This window comes from Lonchura striata, chromosome 1, assembly GCF_050655825.1.
Source record: "Lonchura striata isolate lonStrDom1 chromosome 1, ASM5065582v1, whole genome shotgun sequence".
Taxonomy (NCBI): domain Eukaryota; kingdom Metazoa; phylum Chordata; class Aves; order Passeriformes; family Estrildidae; genus Lonchura; species Lonchura striata.
In genome coordinates this window covers 41,525,156-41,540,447 of record NC_140703.1, presented here as the reverse complement: position 1 = coordinate 41,540,447, position 15,292 = coordinate 41,525,156, and the positions used below count along the sequence as shown (strand labels likewise).

Sequence of the window (15,292 nt, the reverse complement as noted above, 5' to 3'; positions counted from 1 at the left end):
CTGATTTCCCTTATGTGTTCTTTCTTGTAACAGCAGACAAGAGCTAGCTCTGACACAAAAGCTGTTTTTTTTACCTCAGCTAAGACAAGCTGTCTTACAAGCTTTGGAAATTAAACAGGGCTGTGTGGCTGGAAGAAGAGCAGTTCCCAGCTTGGAGAGCTTGTCTTCTCAGTAGATGGAGCAGACATGGTTTTGGGGAAAGGAGTAGTACAGAAGCAAGGTGTTCATGCTGTCGGATTGAATGTGTCGAACCAGTGCTGTGGCTTTATGCTCAACAACTCTGTTCAAAATGTGCAAAGTGACTTGGAGTGTGTAGGAGGTTACCAAGGAGAGATTAACTCAGAGGAAAGGAAAAAAAATTACAAAAAAGGGTACATTTTAATACTGTCTAAGCCAAAAAAGATTCCTTTTGCTCATTTTTATTGTGATTCAGGATAGAAGAATCTCTGCGGACTTGGGAAAATTGTTACACAACAATTTGGTACCACAAACCTCTCTCCCCTTAAGTTGCATGAAGCTGAACAATCTGACCTTTGTGGGTTTCAGGACTCAAACATGCAGGAGAAGGTTTCAAAAGAATAACTGGTAAATGCCTAGGAGAGACCTCAGGTGCTCTCCTCATGCATCTTTGTTATCAGGAGGCTTGTGCAGTGTCCAGGGATAAAATGACACTTTCCCTGATTGGTTCAAGCTGCTCCCTCTCTCCTGCCCAGGTTTTGCTTGCCTTCACTCCTGCAGTTCCACTCTAAGCTAGTCCTAGCAAAATGATCCAGGTTATGGAAAAGCTTCCATTATAAAAGTGGACCCTGGGCATCTTGACTGAACTAGACACTGAAGCAATGACAGCACTGGCAGGGAGGGTAGGAGGAGGCAGTCCTGGCTTGGCTTCAGCCAGTGCAGGATGGGGGCTGTCAGCCAGGCTGTGCAGCAGCACTGGTAGGCAATCAAAAGGAAAGCACATCAGCTGCTTTGTTCGCAGTCAAAAAGCAAACCTTGAATTTAGAGTGTCATGTCCCCTCTCAGGTCTTTCTAGAACAGTGTTCAGTGGTGCACAGACCTCTAAGACCCTCTGCATATAGTGTGCTTGCAATTCAGCTCTATACCACCCTGGATGACTGCAGCTGCTCAGGATGAGCTGTGTGCACGAGTTTTGCAGGAACATCATCCAGGAGAGGGATTTTTGTAGCAGCATGCTGGCTGCTATGTTAGGAGGCAATGCGAACATGTGGTTGGAGAGACTTGCCAGAACTACAGTACTCTGAATTGCAGCAGTCTTACCTTTTTAGCAGGTCCTAAATCTCTTTCCCTGACCCCATGCACGCAGGCAAAGAAGATGATTGAGTTGCTCAGATCTGGAGGTTGCCTCAACAAAACAGCAGTTTCCCTGTCTTGGGGGCCAGTAGTTGGGAGGGCATGAGAGAACTCTGCACCTTCAGCTGGGGGTGACTGCTAGAGCTTACACAAGGTCGGATCCTGGAGTAGAGAAGTGGTTGTTGAATGCAGCAGTGTGGGTTTGTTCTGCCAAGTTGCTGCTTGAGCAGAGGACAAAGGTAGGTGGTAGCATGAAGTTCTCACACCCTCTGAGCTGAGCCAGGATGTGTGTTTAGGTTCTAAGGTACTCCCATTCTCAGACTCTTAGAGAGCTGTTTCATCTACAGAGAAAGCTGCTGACAGGTGGGATGGGTACATGATGTTACTTGGTAAAAGAAGACAGAAACAAAGGCTGTTCTGGTGTATAAGAGGACTTCATTACTCCACAGATTCACTTACAAGCATAACATCTTTGTGAGGAAAAGATAATGAAGACCTTGTTCGACTTTGAGGCAAGGGAGAATATTCCACTGGTTTTTGGTCATTGTATTGGTTTCTTACAGAAACCATGTTAGTAATGATTATGACAGAAAGAGCCCTGTGTGGTCCTTTACCTAAGTCATTGTGGTCGTTGTGGTCCTATTCCTAAGTAATAATGATTTGCCCAGCTCTGGATGTGTTCTTCATTGCAGATCTCTAAGAATTCTTTGGTTTTACTCCCACTGAACAATTTCAAAGACTGAAGCTCACAGAGGTGGCACATTTCAGCTGCAGGCATGTGTGGTACCTGCCTCAGTAGCATTTATGTGTCAGCAGCTACTGTCCCCATCCTGCAGCCAGGCTGCTGCAGTCATGTCCCTGGCTCCTTTCCCCGCTTCCTTGCCTTACTGATGCTCTTAATTTAATTTTATAAGGTTTGCAGAGGGCTAAATTTGGGCCCAAGAGTGTTATTTTTAGAGTCTTGAAAATAGGCTAATGTACAAAAAAAGATTTTTCTCACAGTTTAATGAACCATTTTTGGATTTTGAGGGGGAGAGGAGGATTGGCAGTAATATGGAAGGGCTTTTCATGTAATCTTCTTAGTCATATAAGGCGCAAAGGGTCCATTTATGACACTGACGTCATCTCAGAGCTTCATGTGCATTGTCCCATACCATTCTTTCCCCTTGATCTGTTTCCAAAATTCTTCTCTTATCCACCCACTTTTTCTTGCCTGCTGATGGCCCCTGTCTTTGGCTGGTGCTGCGGATATCTTTTCCTGCCTGCATTTTCAGCCCCACACAGATTGTGTTTCTCTGAATCAATTTTAAAGAGTCATTGATGGAGGTGGGTTTCAGGAAAATGCCTACCATTCATTTCTTGGTTTCTGCCAGGTTGGGTTTCAAGTGCCAATGGTCCAACTATAGGCTCATTCAAAATCTACTGCTGAGCAGACAATGCATAGACTGGCACAGCAGAGAAGTGTTTGTCCTGGACTTTCTGACCACGTTTGTCTCAGCCTTATGGAAAGGATGACGGTTGTCCAGGGGTTATGTGCTTGTGCCTTTGAAATCACCACGGTGATTTGTTACCTGAAATAGGTACTGTGCTGAAGTCACTTGAGGGGTGGTGAAAATGAGTTTAGTCCTCAAGACTGTAGCAAAAAACCCCCGAAATAATAAGAGAGGAGGCAAGGAGGCTGACTTTGATGCGCTGTGCTTCCAGGAAGCCAGCTGTCTGCTGCCCTTTGTTGAAGTGAGCACAGGTTTGCATTTCTAACCCTTTCCTCTGATCCTGGGGACATTTCAGAGAAGTGTGAGTGACCAGATGGATTTTATTAGACTTAGAAGTGTCACTTCTTAAATTGCAAACACTTTCAACCTTGTCTTTAGAGAATGATGTTGACATGGAGGTCCTTGTCTTTCACCTAGTCTGTTTCCTCCTTCTCTCCCCCACTTGCAGAACAGGATTTAAAACCCACCTGAGAACTACCCACCTCTGCCACTTCAGCAGATGTTTGTCATACCGAGTGCTTTCTATGTGTCTTACCTCATATTTGTTTTGGCTTGAGATACAACCCAGTCCCCCAAATGTTTACTGCTGGACGTGCTCCCACTGACATCTGCAGGAGGGCAGTGAGTCCAGCTGTTGACCAGAGTGATCCTGGCAGCAGCAGCTGCCTGCGTGGGGTACAGACCTTCTCAAAGAAGCGGTGATCATGTTCTGAATGCAGAGTGTATTTTCATTAATGTCCCTCCAAGATAAAAGGCCAAAAAGATGACCACCACTTAAGGGGTAATTAGCCAGAAACTTCCATCTCATTTATCATAATCCAGATGTTATTCTGCTAATTTCAGGGCTGTTACTCAAGCGCAAAATTGGACACACAGGAGTTGAGAGTGGGTCTACATCACAGGCTTTTGTCAGAGAGGCCCTTAGTCAGGGCTTTGATGGGGTGTGTGATCTTTGGCCAACACAGCTGTGCTGACAAGAAGTCCTCAGCATCGATTTCGGCTCATTATACCAGCAAAGCCTTATTTTTACTGATGTTGCTGATGTGGGGAAAGAGAAGCTTCCCAGCAAGTTGCTGCCAGTGTGAGTTCTGTCAATGCTGACCTCTCCTTACTCATCCTGTGGACCCCAGCCCAGCTGCTCTGGCAGCCTCCCTGATAAGGCCTGATCTAAGTGGGTGCAGTTGGGAGATTTCTGTTAGGAAGCCAGGACTGTACTTGCTTTTATTATTAATTTTTTTCCTAAGAGTCTTTTGCATGCATTTTTAAAAATGTACATCTTGTTCTCAAGAAGGCTTTGATCTTGTTAATCTTTTCATCTATGCATCAATCTGTTGTGTGAAAATGCTGGAATGTGCTCTTATTGTGGCAAGGGCTTTCTTTAGGTTTGTTTCCAATTTTTTTCGCATAGTTTAGGGAATTTTTCTTCCCTGAGGCTCTCCCTCTGGCTTGATCCTACATGAAAGTTGACCACAGACGTGTCAGATTCTAGAATGCTACTTTAGGCTATGTCTTTGAATTTTCTTTGGAGGGATTTCCTGATAGTAAATTGAAGCAATTCTTTTTCTCTTTCCTTGTATTATGATTAAAAAAAAAACATTTTGGGAGAACCTGCACATTCAGCTGTAAGCAGCAATGAGCTCCCTCTGCCTGTCTTCACCAGGTGGGACACACGACAACCTTGAACTCAAAGTTTTGTGGTTGCTATAGCATGAAGCAGAGTCTGGTCTAACTTACCTGCTCTCTGTGTTAAGAAGTTGAGCAAACTGTACTGCTGATGTTGTGGTCATTTGTCCAGTTTGAGGCATGGACAACATGATTAAATCCATCTACATTTGGCCACACAGTCTTAGCCTTAATCTTGATCACTTATATTTGCATTTCTCTCCTACTTCTTATAGAGTTAGACCTTAGGTTATGCTTTCCTCATTACAGTCATGCTTTCCTAAAATGTCCATCTGCCCATGATAGCAGCTGTTCTTGTGAAAACCTTTGTGTAAATGCAATCATAGGTCTGAGAAGTCATGCTCTGTGGTATAACACGAACCCATGAAAGTGGAGAAGGGGTCGTTTGTCAGCCAAAAAAAAAAAATCAAAACTATACCTCCTCTATATGCCTGTCAAAATAGTACCTTTGTAACTGAGTCAAGTCAGGACTTTTGCAGTTGTGGGACTCTCACTGGGCACAGTGGAGTGACCAAGGTGTCCTTTTCAGTTTTCCTCAGTGTAAACTAGAAATTGCTCTGCTGAATAGTTGATGTCATTATGGTAATTGCTGAGCACTTCAACTGGGAAAGGAACTGATTCCTTTGGCTCTGTCCATAACTGTGAGGGGAATTTGACTTGTGAAGGTGGCCTGGGCAAGAGAAGGCTGGTGCATGAAAGGACATGTGGGAAGTGTGCTGCCGAAGTACAGAGCCTGGGGTTGACCTCTGAAGAGACCCTAGGCAGTATTCTAAGATCTTTGAGTATTTGTTGTCCTTGATATGGTTGACCTGTAAGTGTAAACTTCTTGGTTTATGAAAACATAATAAATTTGTGTTTGTACTTGTATCTTTTGCCTAGGTCCTGAGGGAGGCTAATAAACTGGCTGAAATGGAAGAGCCACCTTTGCTGCCTGGGGAAACCATTAAAGACATGGGTATGTGAAGAGGAAATTCCTTATTGTTTGCTGACAAACAGTAGAATATCCATACAGCAAAATATCTTGGCAGTCACTGACCAACAACAGCACATTGCAGATGTTTTGGGAAGCATGATCAGGTTGTTTCATTAATTTTCATTAATTGAGCTATTGCACACCACATGTGTCTTCTTTTAGCACATAGCAAGTACAAAGCAATTCAACTCTCTTACCATGAGTGATGGGATGTGAGTTGTACAGCTCTGCATTTGCTGCCCTCTGAAAGGATATGGATCAACTCTTGCAGTTTGTCCTTGCCACAGGGTGACTTCCTAGGCTGACACAGCACAATTATGTGTCAAATCTCTAGCATGGGCTTTAGGAAAGGATACAGTGCTTTTGCAGGGAATTTAATGTGATGAGGTTTTTATTTTTTCATCCAGGCGTTCTGACATGCATCAGATTTGCTGATGCTCTCCATTCTGAAGGCTTGAGTAAGCCTCTTGATTAATTTTCTGCAAAAAATTTTCCATTTACTTTTTTAACATGTTTCCTCCCTCTTAAAATGGTAAGGGAGAGTGCAACTTCAGTCCTAAACATAAAAAATAAAAAAATGAAAACTAAAAATACTTCACAAAAAAAAAATGCACTAATCAACAGCAATATTAAAAACAAGCAAGAAAGCCTCCAAACAACCCACCTCCATAATTAATTTTTTCTCAGCCTCTTTCCTCAGAGCCCTGAGGACTTTGAACTCATACTCCAGCCATTCACTGCAGACTGATATCTAACTCACTCCACAGATGCTATTAGCTCTGACAGTGAGGCAGTATTTTGAAGGGTTCCTAGGGAATGGTTTAAGAGGTCAGAGTTACCAGTGTTTTATCTGTTGGCAAATGGTGTGATGAGCCCTTAAATCTCTAAGACTGGGTTACTTTTGGAGTAGCTCAGACAGCAGCTGCCTGTTCCAGCAAGAAGCTAAAGGCAGCAAAAAGGAAATCTTTGTTACTCATCAGCAATAATTGTTTCCTGTTAAAAGTGTGAAGAAAGGAAAATGTAATTCTCCTTGTATTTTACAGGAAAGGGAAGAAAAAATGTTTTCAGCCAACCCAATAATCTAGAGTAAGATTGGCCTGTAAAAGACAGGAATTCCACAAGCAGGGGAATTAGTAAATCTGGTTTCCAGTTTCTTTCTCCCATATGTATTCTCTTATACGTACCAAAGGCTGAGCTCATTAGGCTTTCCTGTGGTGATAGCACCACTACAACCTCTCTATTATACCTGGCATTCATTCTCACAAAGAGTGAAGCACTTTAATGCCTTGGAGATCCCTGTTTATCAAGTAGAGACTGCTGAAATCATACAGCTGTGGCAGGGTTAAGGTCAGACAAGCCATGTGTGTAGGTACATTTGTACATGCGCAGTGTAATTAAGTAAAATTGTTTCCTTAGGAAACCAGGCTAATAAAATGCAAATGTGAAAGGTGGTGTGGCTTACAAGCTGGCAAGGCCAATGTTTGAGATCGTGCCTGGGGTTCCTTACCTGGAAAACATTTTTCTAGCACCTTTCCTATTTACCCAGAAATCCTGTTCCTTTTCAGATGTAAATGCACGCTTTTCTTATTAGTGGATTTTGCTGGGTTTTTTTAAACATTTCAAAATTACATTTTGAATAATGGGAACTCCAGTGGAAAAACTAGGCAGGCTGCCCTCATCCTTATTATGCTTCCTGAGTCTGCTTTCAAACCTCTGTCAAACCAGTCTTTGAAAAGAAGTGATTAATAATCGGACACTAATGAAACACTTGGTTTAATTAGAAATAGCTATAAGCATTTTGTGTTTAATTATGCTTCAAACAAAGGCATGTAAATTTATATAAATAAATAATGGAATTACTAGCATGTTTTTTTACAGATATGTATATTTTATTTTTTTTTATCAGATATTGTGTGCTACCTATTTTGCTCCAAATTAGTCACTTCTGATATTTTAAGGATCTTTCTTTGCATTCAGATATTGAGAGTTGATGAAGACTATGCAGAAGCAGAGCTGACTTAAGAATGATTTAGTTATATGAGTTGCCAGTGCCCTGGAATAAGGCAGACTTCTTCTCTCTCCCCCTTCGGGCTAAATCTCATGGGATCAAGGTGGAAGAAATTTAGGTTCCCATTCTGACACCGCAGTAGCCTCACACCTCATGTTCATGGTGCTGTCTCCTGGGTGAGAGGAGAGCTGTCCTCCTGACACAGCCCTTGCAAAATGGGTTCCCTAGGGCTTGGAGGCTTGATTATTAAGATGATCCAGGGAGTTTTTTCATGCATCTGGCAGCTCAGTGGGTCTCCTCTATGTTTTTGAGGGGTGTCATTACTTGTTGGTGATAGTGTAAACCATTGCCACGACACAGCCAGACAACTACTTCAGTGGCAGAAGATGTGATAGGCAGCAGAGGTGGGGAGGCAACAACTTAAATCTTGGCATTTTTAATTGATATAAAACAGAAGGGCAGTTAGAGGTGTTTGCTGTGGAAAGCCAGCAGCACCTCTTGCCTTTTGCTGGAGCAAGTGAGAAACGTTTGAGGCCTTTTAAGAAGGGGACTGTTTTGAGTCACCGTCACTCAGGCTCCAAAATAATTGAACTGTGCAGAGTAACCTGATCACTGACTTCAGACCTAAGATCACCGGCAGCTGGCTGTTACACAGAGTCATGGCTCCTGCAAATCACTGTAGCTCTGCTGGCTTTTAGCATGAGGGCCTTCATCCCAGGGCTGACTCCATGTGCAAAGGCATACAGAAGGACCAAGCATCCTAAAAACCACATGGAAGAGAACTGCCTTCTCCTGCCCCTGCTGGCACAAACCATCTCGGGCACAACCCTTAGCTTTTATGCAGATTCTTGTCACCTTCAAATGTGTGCATCCAGGCATGAGTGGTCTCCTCTTTTCATGCATGATGTTCTCAGCTACTGGCAGTAAGAGCAAACAGTTTGCACCAAACATTGGCCTGTTGACAGGGGTAGCAGTTTTGTTCAAATGTAGGATTCTGGGTGATGAACTATCTCTACCCAAGCTCTTACTTTCTCCACAGAACTGAAACTTGCAAGTTAGCTCTAGGCTAGAACCACAGATTAAGCTTATTTTGATTTCATGATCTGCAAGGTAGAGCCCACAAATACTGTTGCTGGCATAATTTTTCTCCCATAAATTAACTGTGAAATTGACAACTTCTTATTTTCTCTCTCTCTTTTTTTTTTTTTTTTTCTTAAGCTAAGGATGTTACTTACATCTGCCCCTTCACTGGAGCAATCAGAGGAACCCTTACTGTTACCAATTATAGACTGTATTTTAAAAGCATGGAACGGGTAAGATTTTGAAATAATCTGCTTTTGCTACCTTTTGAATCTTTAGACCTAGGTGTTGTTTGAGAGTATTTCTGTGTGAAATGTGGCTATATGTTTGGGAATATAAGGGAGCAGGAGCTGGGGATTTTTCCCCCTCCCCTTTTTAAACTCACAAATTTCAACTGTCTACAGGACCCTCCTTTTGTCCTAGATGCATCTTTAGGTGTAATCAACAGAGTGGAGAAAATTGGAGGTGCTTCCAGTCGCGGTGAAAATTCATACGGGCTGGAGATTGTGTGCAAGGTAAACTTTTATCTGTGTTTTACAACAGGGGAAGGGGAACATATATGTTTAAAGGTTGTCTCTGTGGTACTGTAAGAAGTTCTGCAAAGTGTTTCAGTCAGTATGACTTCAGAGGTGTCAGAAATCATGATTTTAAAAGTACTTTTCAGTATTCTCCAGCTCCACTCGTTTGAAAAGAGGTCCAAACCTTTTTTTTAGGCTTTGTGCTGAGCAATGGCTTTTCTTCATCCTTGAAGTATAGGCCTACATCCTCATTTCTCAGGGTTGCCCACCAGACTTATTCTAGGTAGACTCCAGTTACTGTGGAATTCAATAGACCTTTCACTCATTTGCATTTCAAGAGCAAGAAAGGGGCACATTTTCCCCCTAAATCATTAGCTCATGTCCACCTGCTGCTGTGCTTTGCCATGAGGGACTGGTGAGTAGCCTTCAGTCCTCATCAGGACTGTTCTTTAATTTCTTTCAAGGCAGTACATAGTTCACATATGCCTCTCAAGAGCCCTTGTAATAACTGGAAATACAAACTGCAACAAAAATGAACAATTTGCCTCCTCATGTCTGTTTACTATAGATGCACAAAGTAAATAAAGCCACCATCTCCCCTCCTAAATCCATATCTGTGGATGGCATGACCCTTCTGCTTCCCTCAGTGACCACACAGGAAGAGCTGGGTTCAGAACCTTGTAGGTCTTGGGCTATTAGAGCTTGTCAGAGCCCCTCAATACTAAAGGGATGCTGGATAAAAGCAGATAGAGGAATGAAAAGGAATCCCAAAGTGCTCTGGTCACTGCAGTGATTTTTGAGGCACCAGGAAGCTAAGCAGACTGTCAAGCTGTGGGTGTGCTGAGTCAAGACCAGTTACTGCAAGCTGTACTAAATAATCCAGCTGCTCCCTTGTCCTGTGAGAGTCGTAATCCACCCCAGCTAGCATAGACTGAGGTGCTTGTGCTGGCCAGCTAATTTGTTCCCTGTTTTGCTTTGGATTCCTAGTCCTCAGCCATTTTGTTTATAAGCACACTTGGTCAGGTTTGGAGTGAACTGTATCATTTCCCTGTACGGCAAACTCAGGCACAAACTATGGGATGGGTGTTTTGGCCCTTATAGCATATTTAAATATGTCAGCCTGCTTCACTGGATATGCACAGCAGTTTAGTTAAATAACAGAGTGGTACAGATACATCTTATGCATTCTGAAAAGTTCTCTGTCTGAGACCAGTCCTGTAGTCCATCCCTGTGAGGAAACAAAGTCTTCAGCTGTTTATCTCATTCTCTGACTTGCTCTACCATCTTCATGTACTTGAACTTGATAGCTCATTTCCTGTTGATGAGTTTTTGACTCTTTACTGCAAGCATTTTAGTTGCAGGCTTGGCTGAAAAAAACTTAGAGATGTTTTATTTACTTTCCAAATTTGGTTTTGTAGATAACTATGGAAAGGAGGTACTGAATGGCCACTTTTTGTCTAAACTGTTTCTGTGCAAAGTGAGGAGTTCTTGATTTCAAGACATCCTCTTGAGTGCTCTCTGAGAGATGGGAGCTTTAAGGGGAGATGGCATTGAATACTTTGCACCCAGCTGGCTGTTCTTGGGCCCCCTACATGCAGTAGCTCTGTGGAGGTACTTTGTTAGGCCATCCCCTCCAGTGGACTTATGGCACTGCTTGGTGTGAGAGCTCAGTGAGAGCCAAGGATGTCTGTCTCACAAAGTCCTGCTGGTCAAACATAGCATTTTCCTGAGCAGGGCTCACCCAAAGATTTCAGCAGGTGGAGAGCTTCATGTGAAGGCAAGATGCTGTGGTCAGGCACAGCTGTGCCCTCCCTTGGCTGCTCTGCTGTTGGTGGAGGCTGTAGACATCCCCTCAGCCGAGCCCAGTGTTGCAACACCACTTTGTTCAAAGTATAGTATTAAATCAGTGCTAGAAGGAGCATTGTCATGTGACCCTGTTTGGAATTCTGGCTTTTGGATTTTCCTTGGATTTTGAAGTGGTTCAGACATTTGCAGCTTGATTTCCCTCTTTTTTTCCCCTAGGATATTCGAAACTTGCGGTTTGCTCATAAGCCTGAAGGGAGAACTAGGCGATCCATATTTGAGAACCTAATGAAATATGCTTTTCCAGTTTCAAATAATCTGGTAAGTGTTTTCTCTTCAGCTTTTGCCAAAAGACACAGAATAGCAGTAAACTGTTTTGTTCTGTCCCATCTACATGATACAGCATTCACATGGGGTGCATTTTCTTGAGGGATGAGAAGTGCTGGTTTTCAAATTTGTTTTTAAACTTAATTCTGTAGGAATTTGGGTCATATAGGAAACAGGGAAAATCTATTACAGTGCCATCTTTCATGCATGGGGAATGACTTACTGATAAAGCCTTGTAACAGAGGGAAAGTACTCAAATCACAGTGACATCCATCGGAGTTTCACAGCTAATGGTGACTGCATTGCTCCAAATATGGAATGCAGCCCCTGTGTTTTCTAATGTTATGACACTGTAATTGTTTCAAATGCTGGTTGAAAGGCTCTGGTTGTTAATCTGTAAGATCATTCTTGCCTAAGTAGTTTTATCTTCTCTCTTTAATAACATAATTCTTTTGTCCACTCAGTACTAGGTAAGAGCCAAGCAAGATCAGGGATATATTGGAAGGTATATTGTTGTACTAATTACCTGCTACAGTAAGAGTGTTAATCTTTTTTATAAAACCCTGAAAGAAAAGTGATGGTGGGGAAAAAGAAGGGTCAATCATGAATTACTATTTGAGATATCAAACATCATACAAATGGGCTCTGAGTGGGCTCTTAAAGGTAAATTTTCTTTCTTTCAGCCACTTTTTGCCTTTGAGTACAAAGAGGTTTTCCCAGAAAATGGATGGAAAGTGTATGACCCAATTTGGGAGTACAGAAGACAGGTGAGTATTGTGCCACATCCTTTCTCATCCTCTACTCTTCAGAAACAAGGGGCTGTGCAGTGAGAAAATTAGAGGTTACATGGACCAGAGAATGATTCTGCTGAAAAATGCTGTGCAGGCTTGTTTAGGATGTTGTTTTCCACACTGCAGTGCTTGTTGAGAGCAGTACAGCTCTAGAAATAGAAGCATCCACTGATGAAGATCAGCTCAGGTGGCAGAGAGCTGACTTTAGGCTCTGCTGGAAAAAAATGATGCTCTGGCTTGGTGGTCAGGTACTGCTGGCAGTGGGGAATGGAGGGTGTGTGTTCCAGGTACAGGCATCCCATTGTTGAGTTTCACACCTCAGTGCTTGCTTGTATTGGTTTTAATTCTTTCCAGTTTTTCCTGTCTTAAACAGCAGTTTGGGGGAAAAAAACTAAGTGTAGAATGCCTTCACCCTCTTAGGTGTGGTTTCTCAGCATAGGGATCAACCTAGAGAGTACTGTGATTTACCATAGTTTAGAACACACAGTTGTGGTGTGTCCAGAGTAGACTGATCAAAGGTGTTAATGATTATGTAGTGACAGGCTGTCGATTACGAATACTGTGGTCAAAACTTGAGTAGTCTTCTCTGGAATAAAAGATGGGAGAATTTTGATTTTTATAATGAAATCACTCCTGTCATAACATTCTCAAGTAGAAAAAGGAGCATGATCTGGTGACATGTTTGCCCTAGACACAATAAGCTTCTCTTTCCTCCCAGTCTATCAGAATAAAACCAATTTTCTGTTGTAAAATTAAGAAATTTTGAGCCATGCAATTTTAAGATTTATTTGGGTCTTCCTCATCAAATCAAGCAAAACCAGACCTCTGTCCCAGCCTGGTTGTTCATCTGATTCCTGGAATCCAAACCCTAAGGATTCATTTTTCTAGCTCTAGCCCGCTAAAAGCTGGGCATGCCTTCTAAATTGGTTATCTAGGCCTGTCATTAACAGATGGGAGAGAGCGCTTCACTGTTGGGGGTGATTTGTTCTCTCCTAAAATAGCTGCCTAAGATAGATTGCTGGCTTCTAGACTGCTAATGGGAAGTGAGATGTAGCTTACTGTATCTTACTGTATGCTGCCTTCATTGCAAAGAAGTGTATGATTTGCAATGCAATGCCACAATCTAAAATCCCACTCGAGACAAACTCCGGTTGATTGTAATCACTTTGTGTCTAAGGTCAGCTTGAGCACAAGATCAGATAATGCAGTGATTATTGCTTTGTTTAAACTTTACCTCCTTCTTGGTAGTTATTTTATGAGAAGATCTGCCTGTAGAGAAGGATTTGCAGCCCAAGCTATTTGAGCAAGATGCTTCTTTGTAGGGCTGAAAATTTTGGAGTAACACAACTAAAAGAATACCTGTGCAATCAAAATAATCTCCACTGGAAAGCACAGCATTCACTCAGCCAAGCATCAGTCAAAACAAATGAAGTACAAAAAACATTTTTACAACACCTGGAAAGAAGAAATAGATAATTTCAGTGTAGATTTAGATAATTTATATAATTTTTAGCTAATTTCAGTGTAGATTATTCCACTTTCTAAATCCTGGCATGCCAGTTTTTATGATAGAAGCTTTTCTCTCAATACTGGTTTTTATACTGTGATTTGGTGCACCTTAAGTTTGTCAGGAATTTAGTGACATGGTGAAAGGATACATGTGTTTGCATGCCTGTGACTTGCTGCTCTTCATGGCCTTTCTGTAAAGAAAATGGGTGTAAGACATGACACAGCTGAGGCATTGCTGCACTGTGAACTTGTGCTGTAGCCTGCTTCTTTGTGAGTGGGAAGGACAAACTTGCCTGATTGCTTCTATGTCAAGAAACCAAATTAATGTTATGGTTATAATTGTTAATGGTTATTTTCTTACACTGGTAACTGCAAAAGTGAATCCAAACCAGGATTTTTTGCAGCCACAGCCTTTCTGAGCTTTACCCATGATGGGCCACGGTCACTACCATTCCAGATTATACAATTCATCTATTCCAGTTCCTTATCTCCAAAAGTGACCAACACCAGCTGCTGAAGAAGAGGCAAACTGTACTGCAGTTGATGTTTATGTTGTGATCTGGCCAGAAGGAGAACTTCATCCCTGTTGTTAGATTGATTTAGGTCCTGCAGCATGATGTTTTATGTCCCCTCCAAAACTTTTAGGTATTTCAGTCTGTTTATTTAATTCCAGCATGTGTAACTATGGATGTTCAATTTATCTGTGTGTCGCAGCCTTTTTTCTTAATCCAACCAGGTTCTGCTAAAGCAATAACTGTTTATACAGTAAATCAGGATTATGTCTTGAAATGGCAGCAGGGATTTGTTAACAGTGAAACAAAACTAGCATCATCAAATCAGATAATGGGATTACCTGTCTCGGACTCTATGAATTGTGATCAGAAATAGAAAAGCAGGACATATGCACTGTCAGCAGGACCTCCTGGAATTGGTTTAGAAACTGTTAGAGAAGAGCTGGCCTAGGGCATCAGCAGCCCAGCAGGATGGCCAGGCATTAATTTGCTATATCTTAGGCTAGGTCAGTCTTTTCCCTTTGGGAGAAGGAACACAGGGATAGGGGAGTGGAGCAAAAGTAAACTCCAGCTACCAGGCATCCAGAAAAGACTTCTAGGCCAGGGTCCATGGTAATTTCTATGTCCACACTGGTAGACATGGCAAGTTTGAGTGTTCTATTATTTATTTATTACAATTTTTATTATGATTAATAGAAATATGTTGAGATAATAGCAATTGTAGTAATTGGGAAAGATAGTAAACCCCTAACTTCCCCATTAGCATTCTTGGGAAGGATGGAGGTATGTAACTTATTAAAAATCTGTGATTGTGTAAAACTATGGGGAGTAATAAACAACCTGTAGAGAACAAAAGGAACTCAGAGAGGTTTGAGATTTAGTTGGTAAATGGAATCACATGTGGCAAATGAAATTTAAAACTGAAATTGCTCCCTGATTTTTATTACACATGGGCTGGCAGAATATAAAACAGAATTGCAAAGTGAATAAGACTCACTTGAAACCAAAAGTCCTTAAGATGTCTTTGGAGTAACTTAAAGCTTTATTTTCCTTAATAAGGTGGGGAGCATTTGGAAAATATTACAAGAGGTTGTGAAGTTGTGTGATGTTTCCCTACAAAAGTAATTCTTGTCTAATATCCTTTGCTCTGGTCTTATCTATTGGGGAGCCACAGTGTAGGGCTGTGGTTGCTGCTTTTTGAGAAAGCATGTAGAAACTAATAACTCAGAAGTGCCCAGCATTAATATACAAGCAGAGTGGGAAAGGTAGAGCTTGATAACATCA

At 42.0% G+C, this 15,292-nt stretch overlaps 1 protein-coding gene across 2 annotated transcripts in view; it reads left to right on the top strand.

Moving 5' to 3' along the window:
* The window catches only part of MTMR2 (myotubularin related protein 2), a 60,844-nt gene that overhangs the window by 31,009 nt on the left and 14,543 nt on the right, over window positions 1-15,292 (top strand). For both annotated transcript variants that reach the window (XM_021536549.3, XM_021536550.4), the window contains 5 exons: window positions 5,367-5,442; window positions 8,687-8,781; window positions 8,953-9,063; window positions 11,089-11,190; window positions 11,880-11,963. In XM_021536549.3, coding sequence (XP_021392224.2) covers window positions 5,367-5,442; window positions 8,687-8,781; window positions 8,953-9,063; window positions 11,089-11,190; window positions 11,880-11,963 — 468 coding nt within the window. The remainder of the gene's footprint in view (window positions 1-5,366; window positions 5,443-8,686; window positions 8,782-8,952; window positions 9,064-11,088; window positions 11,191-11,879; window positions 11,964-15,292) is intronic.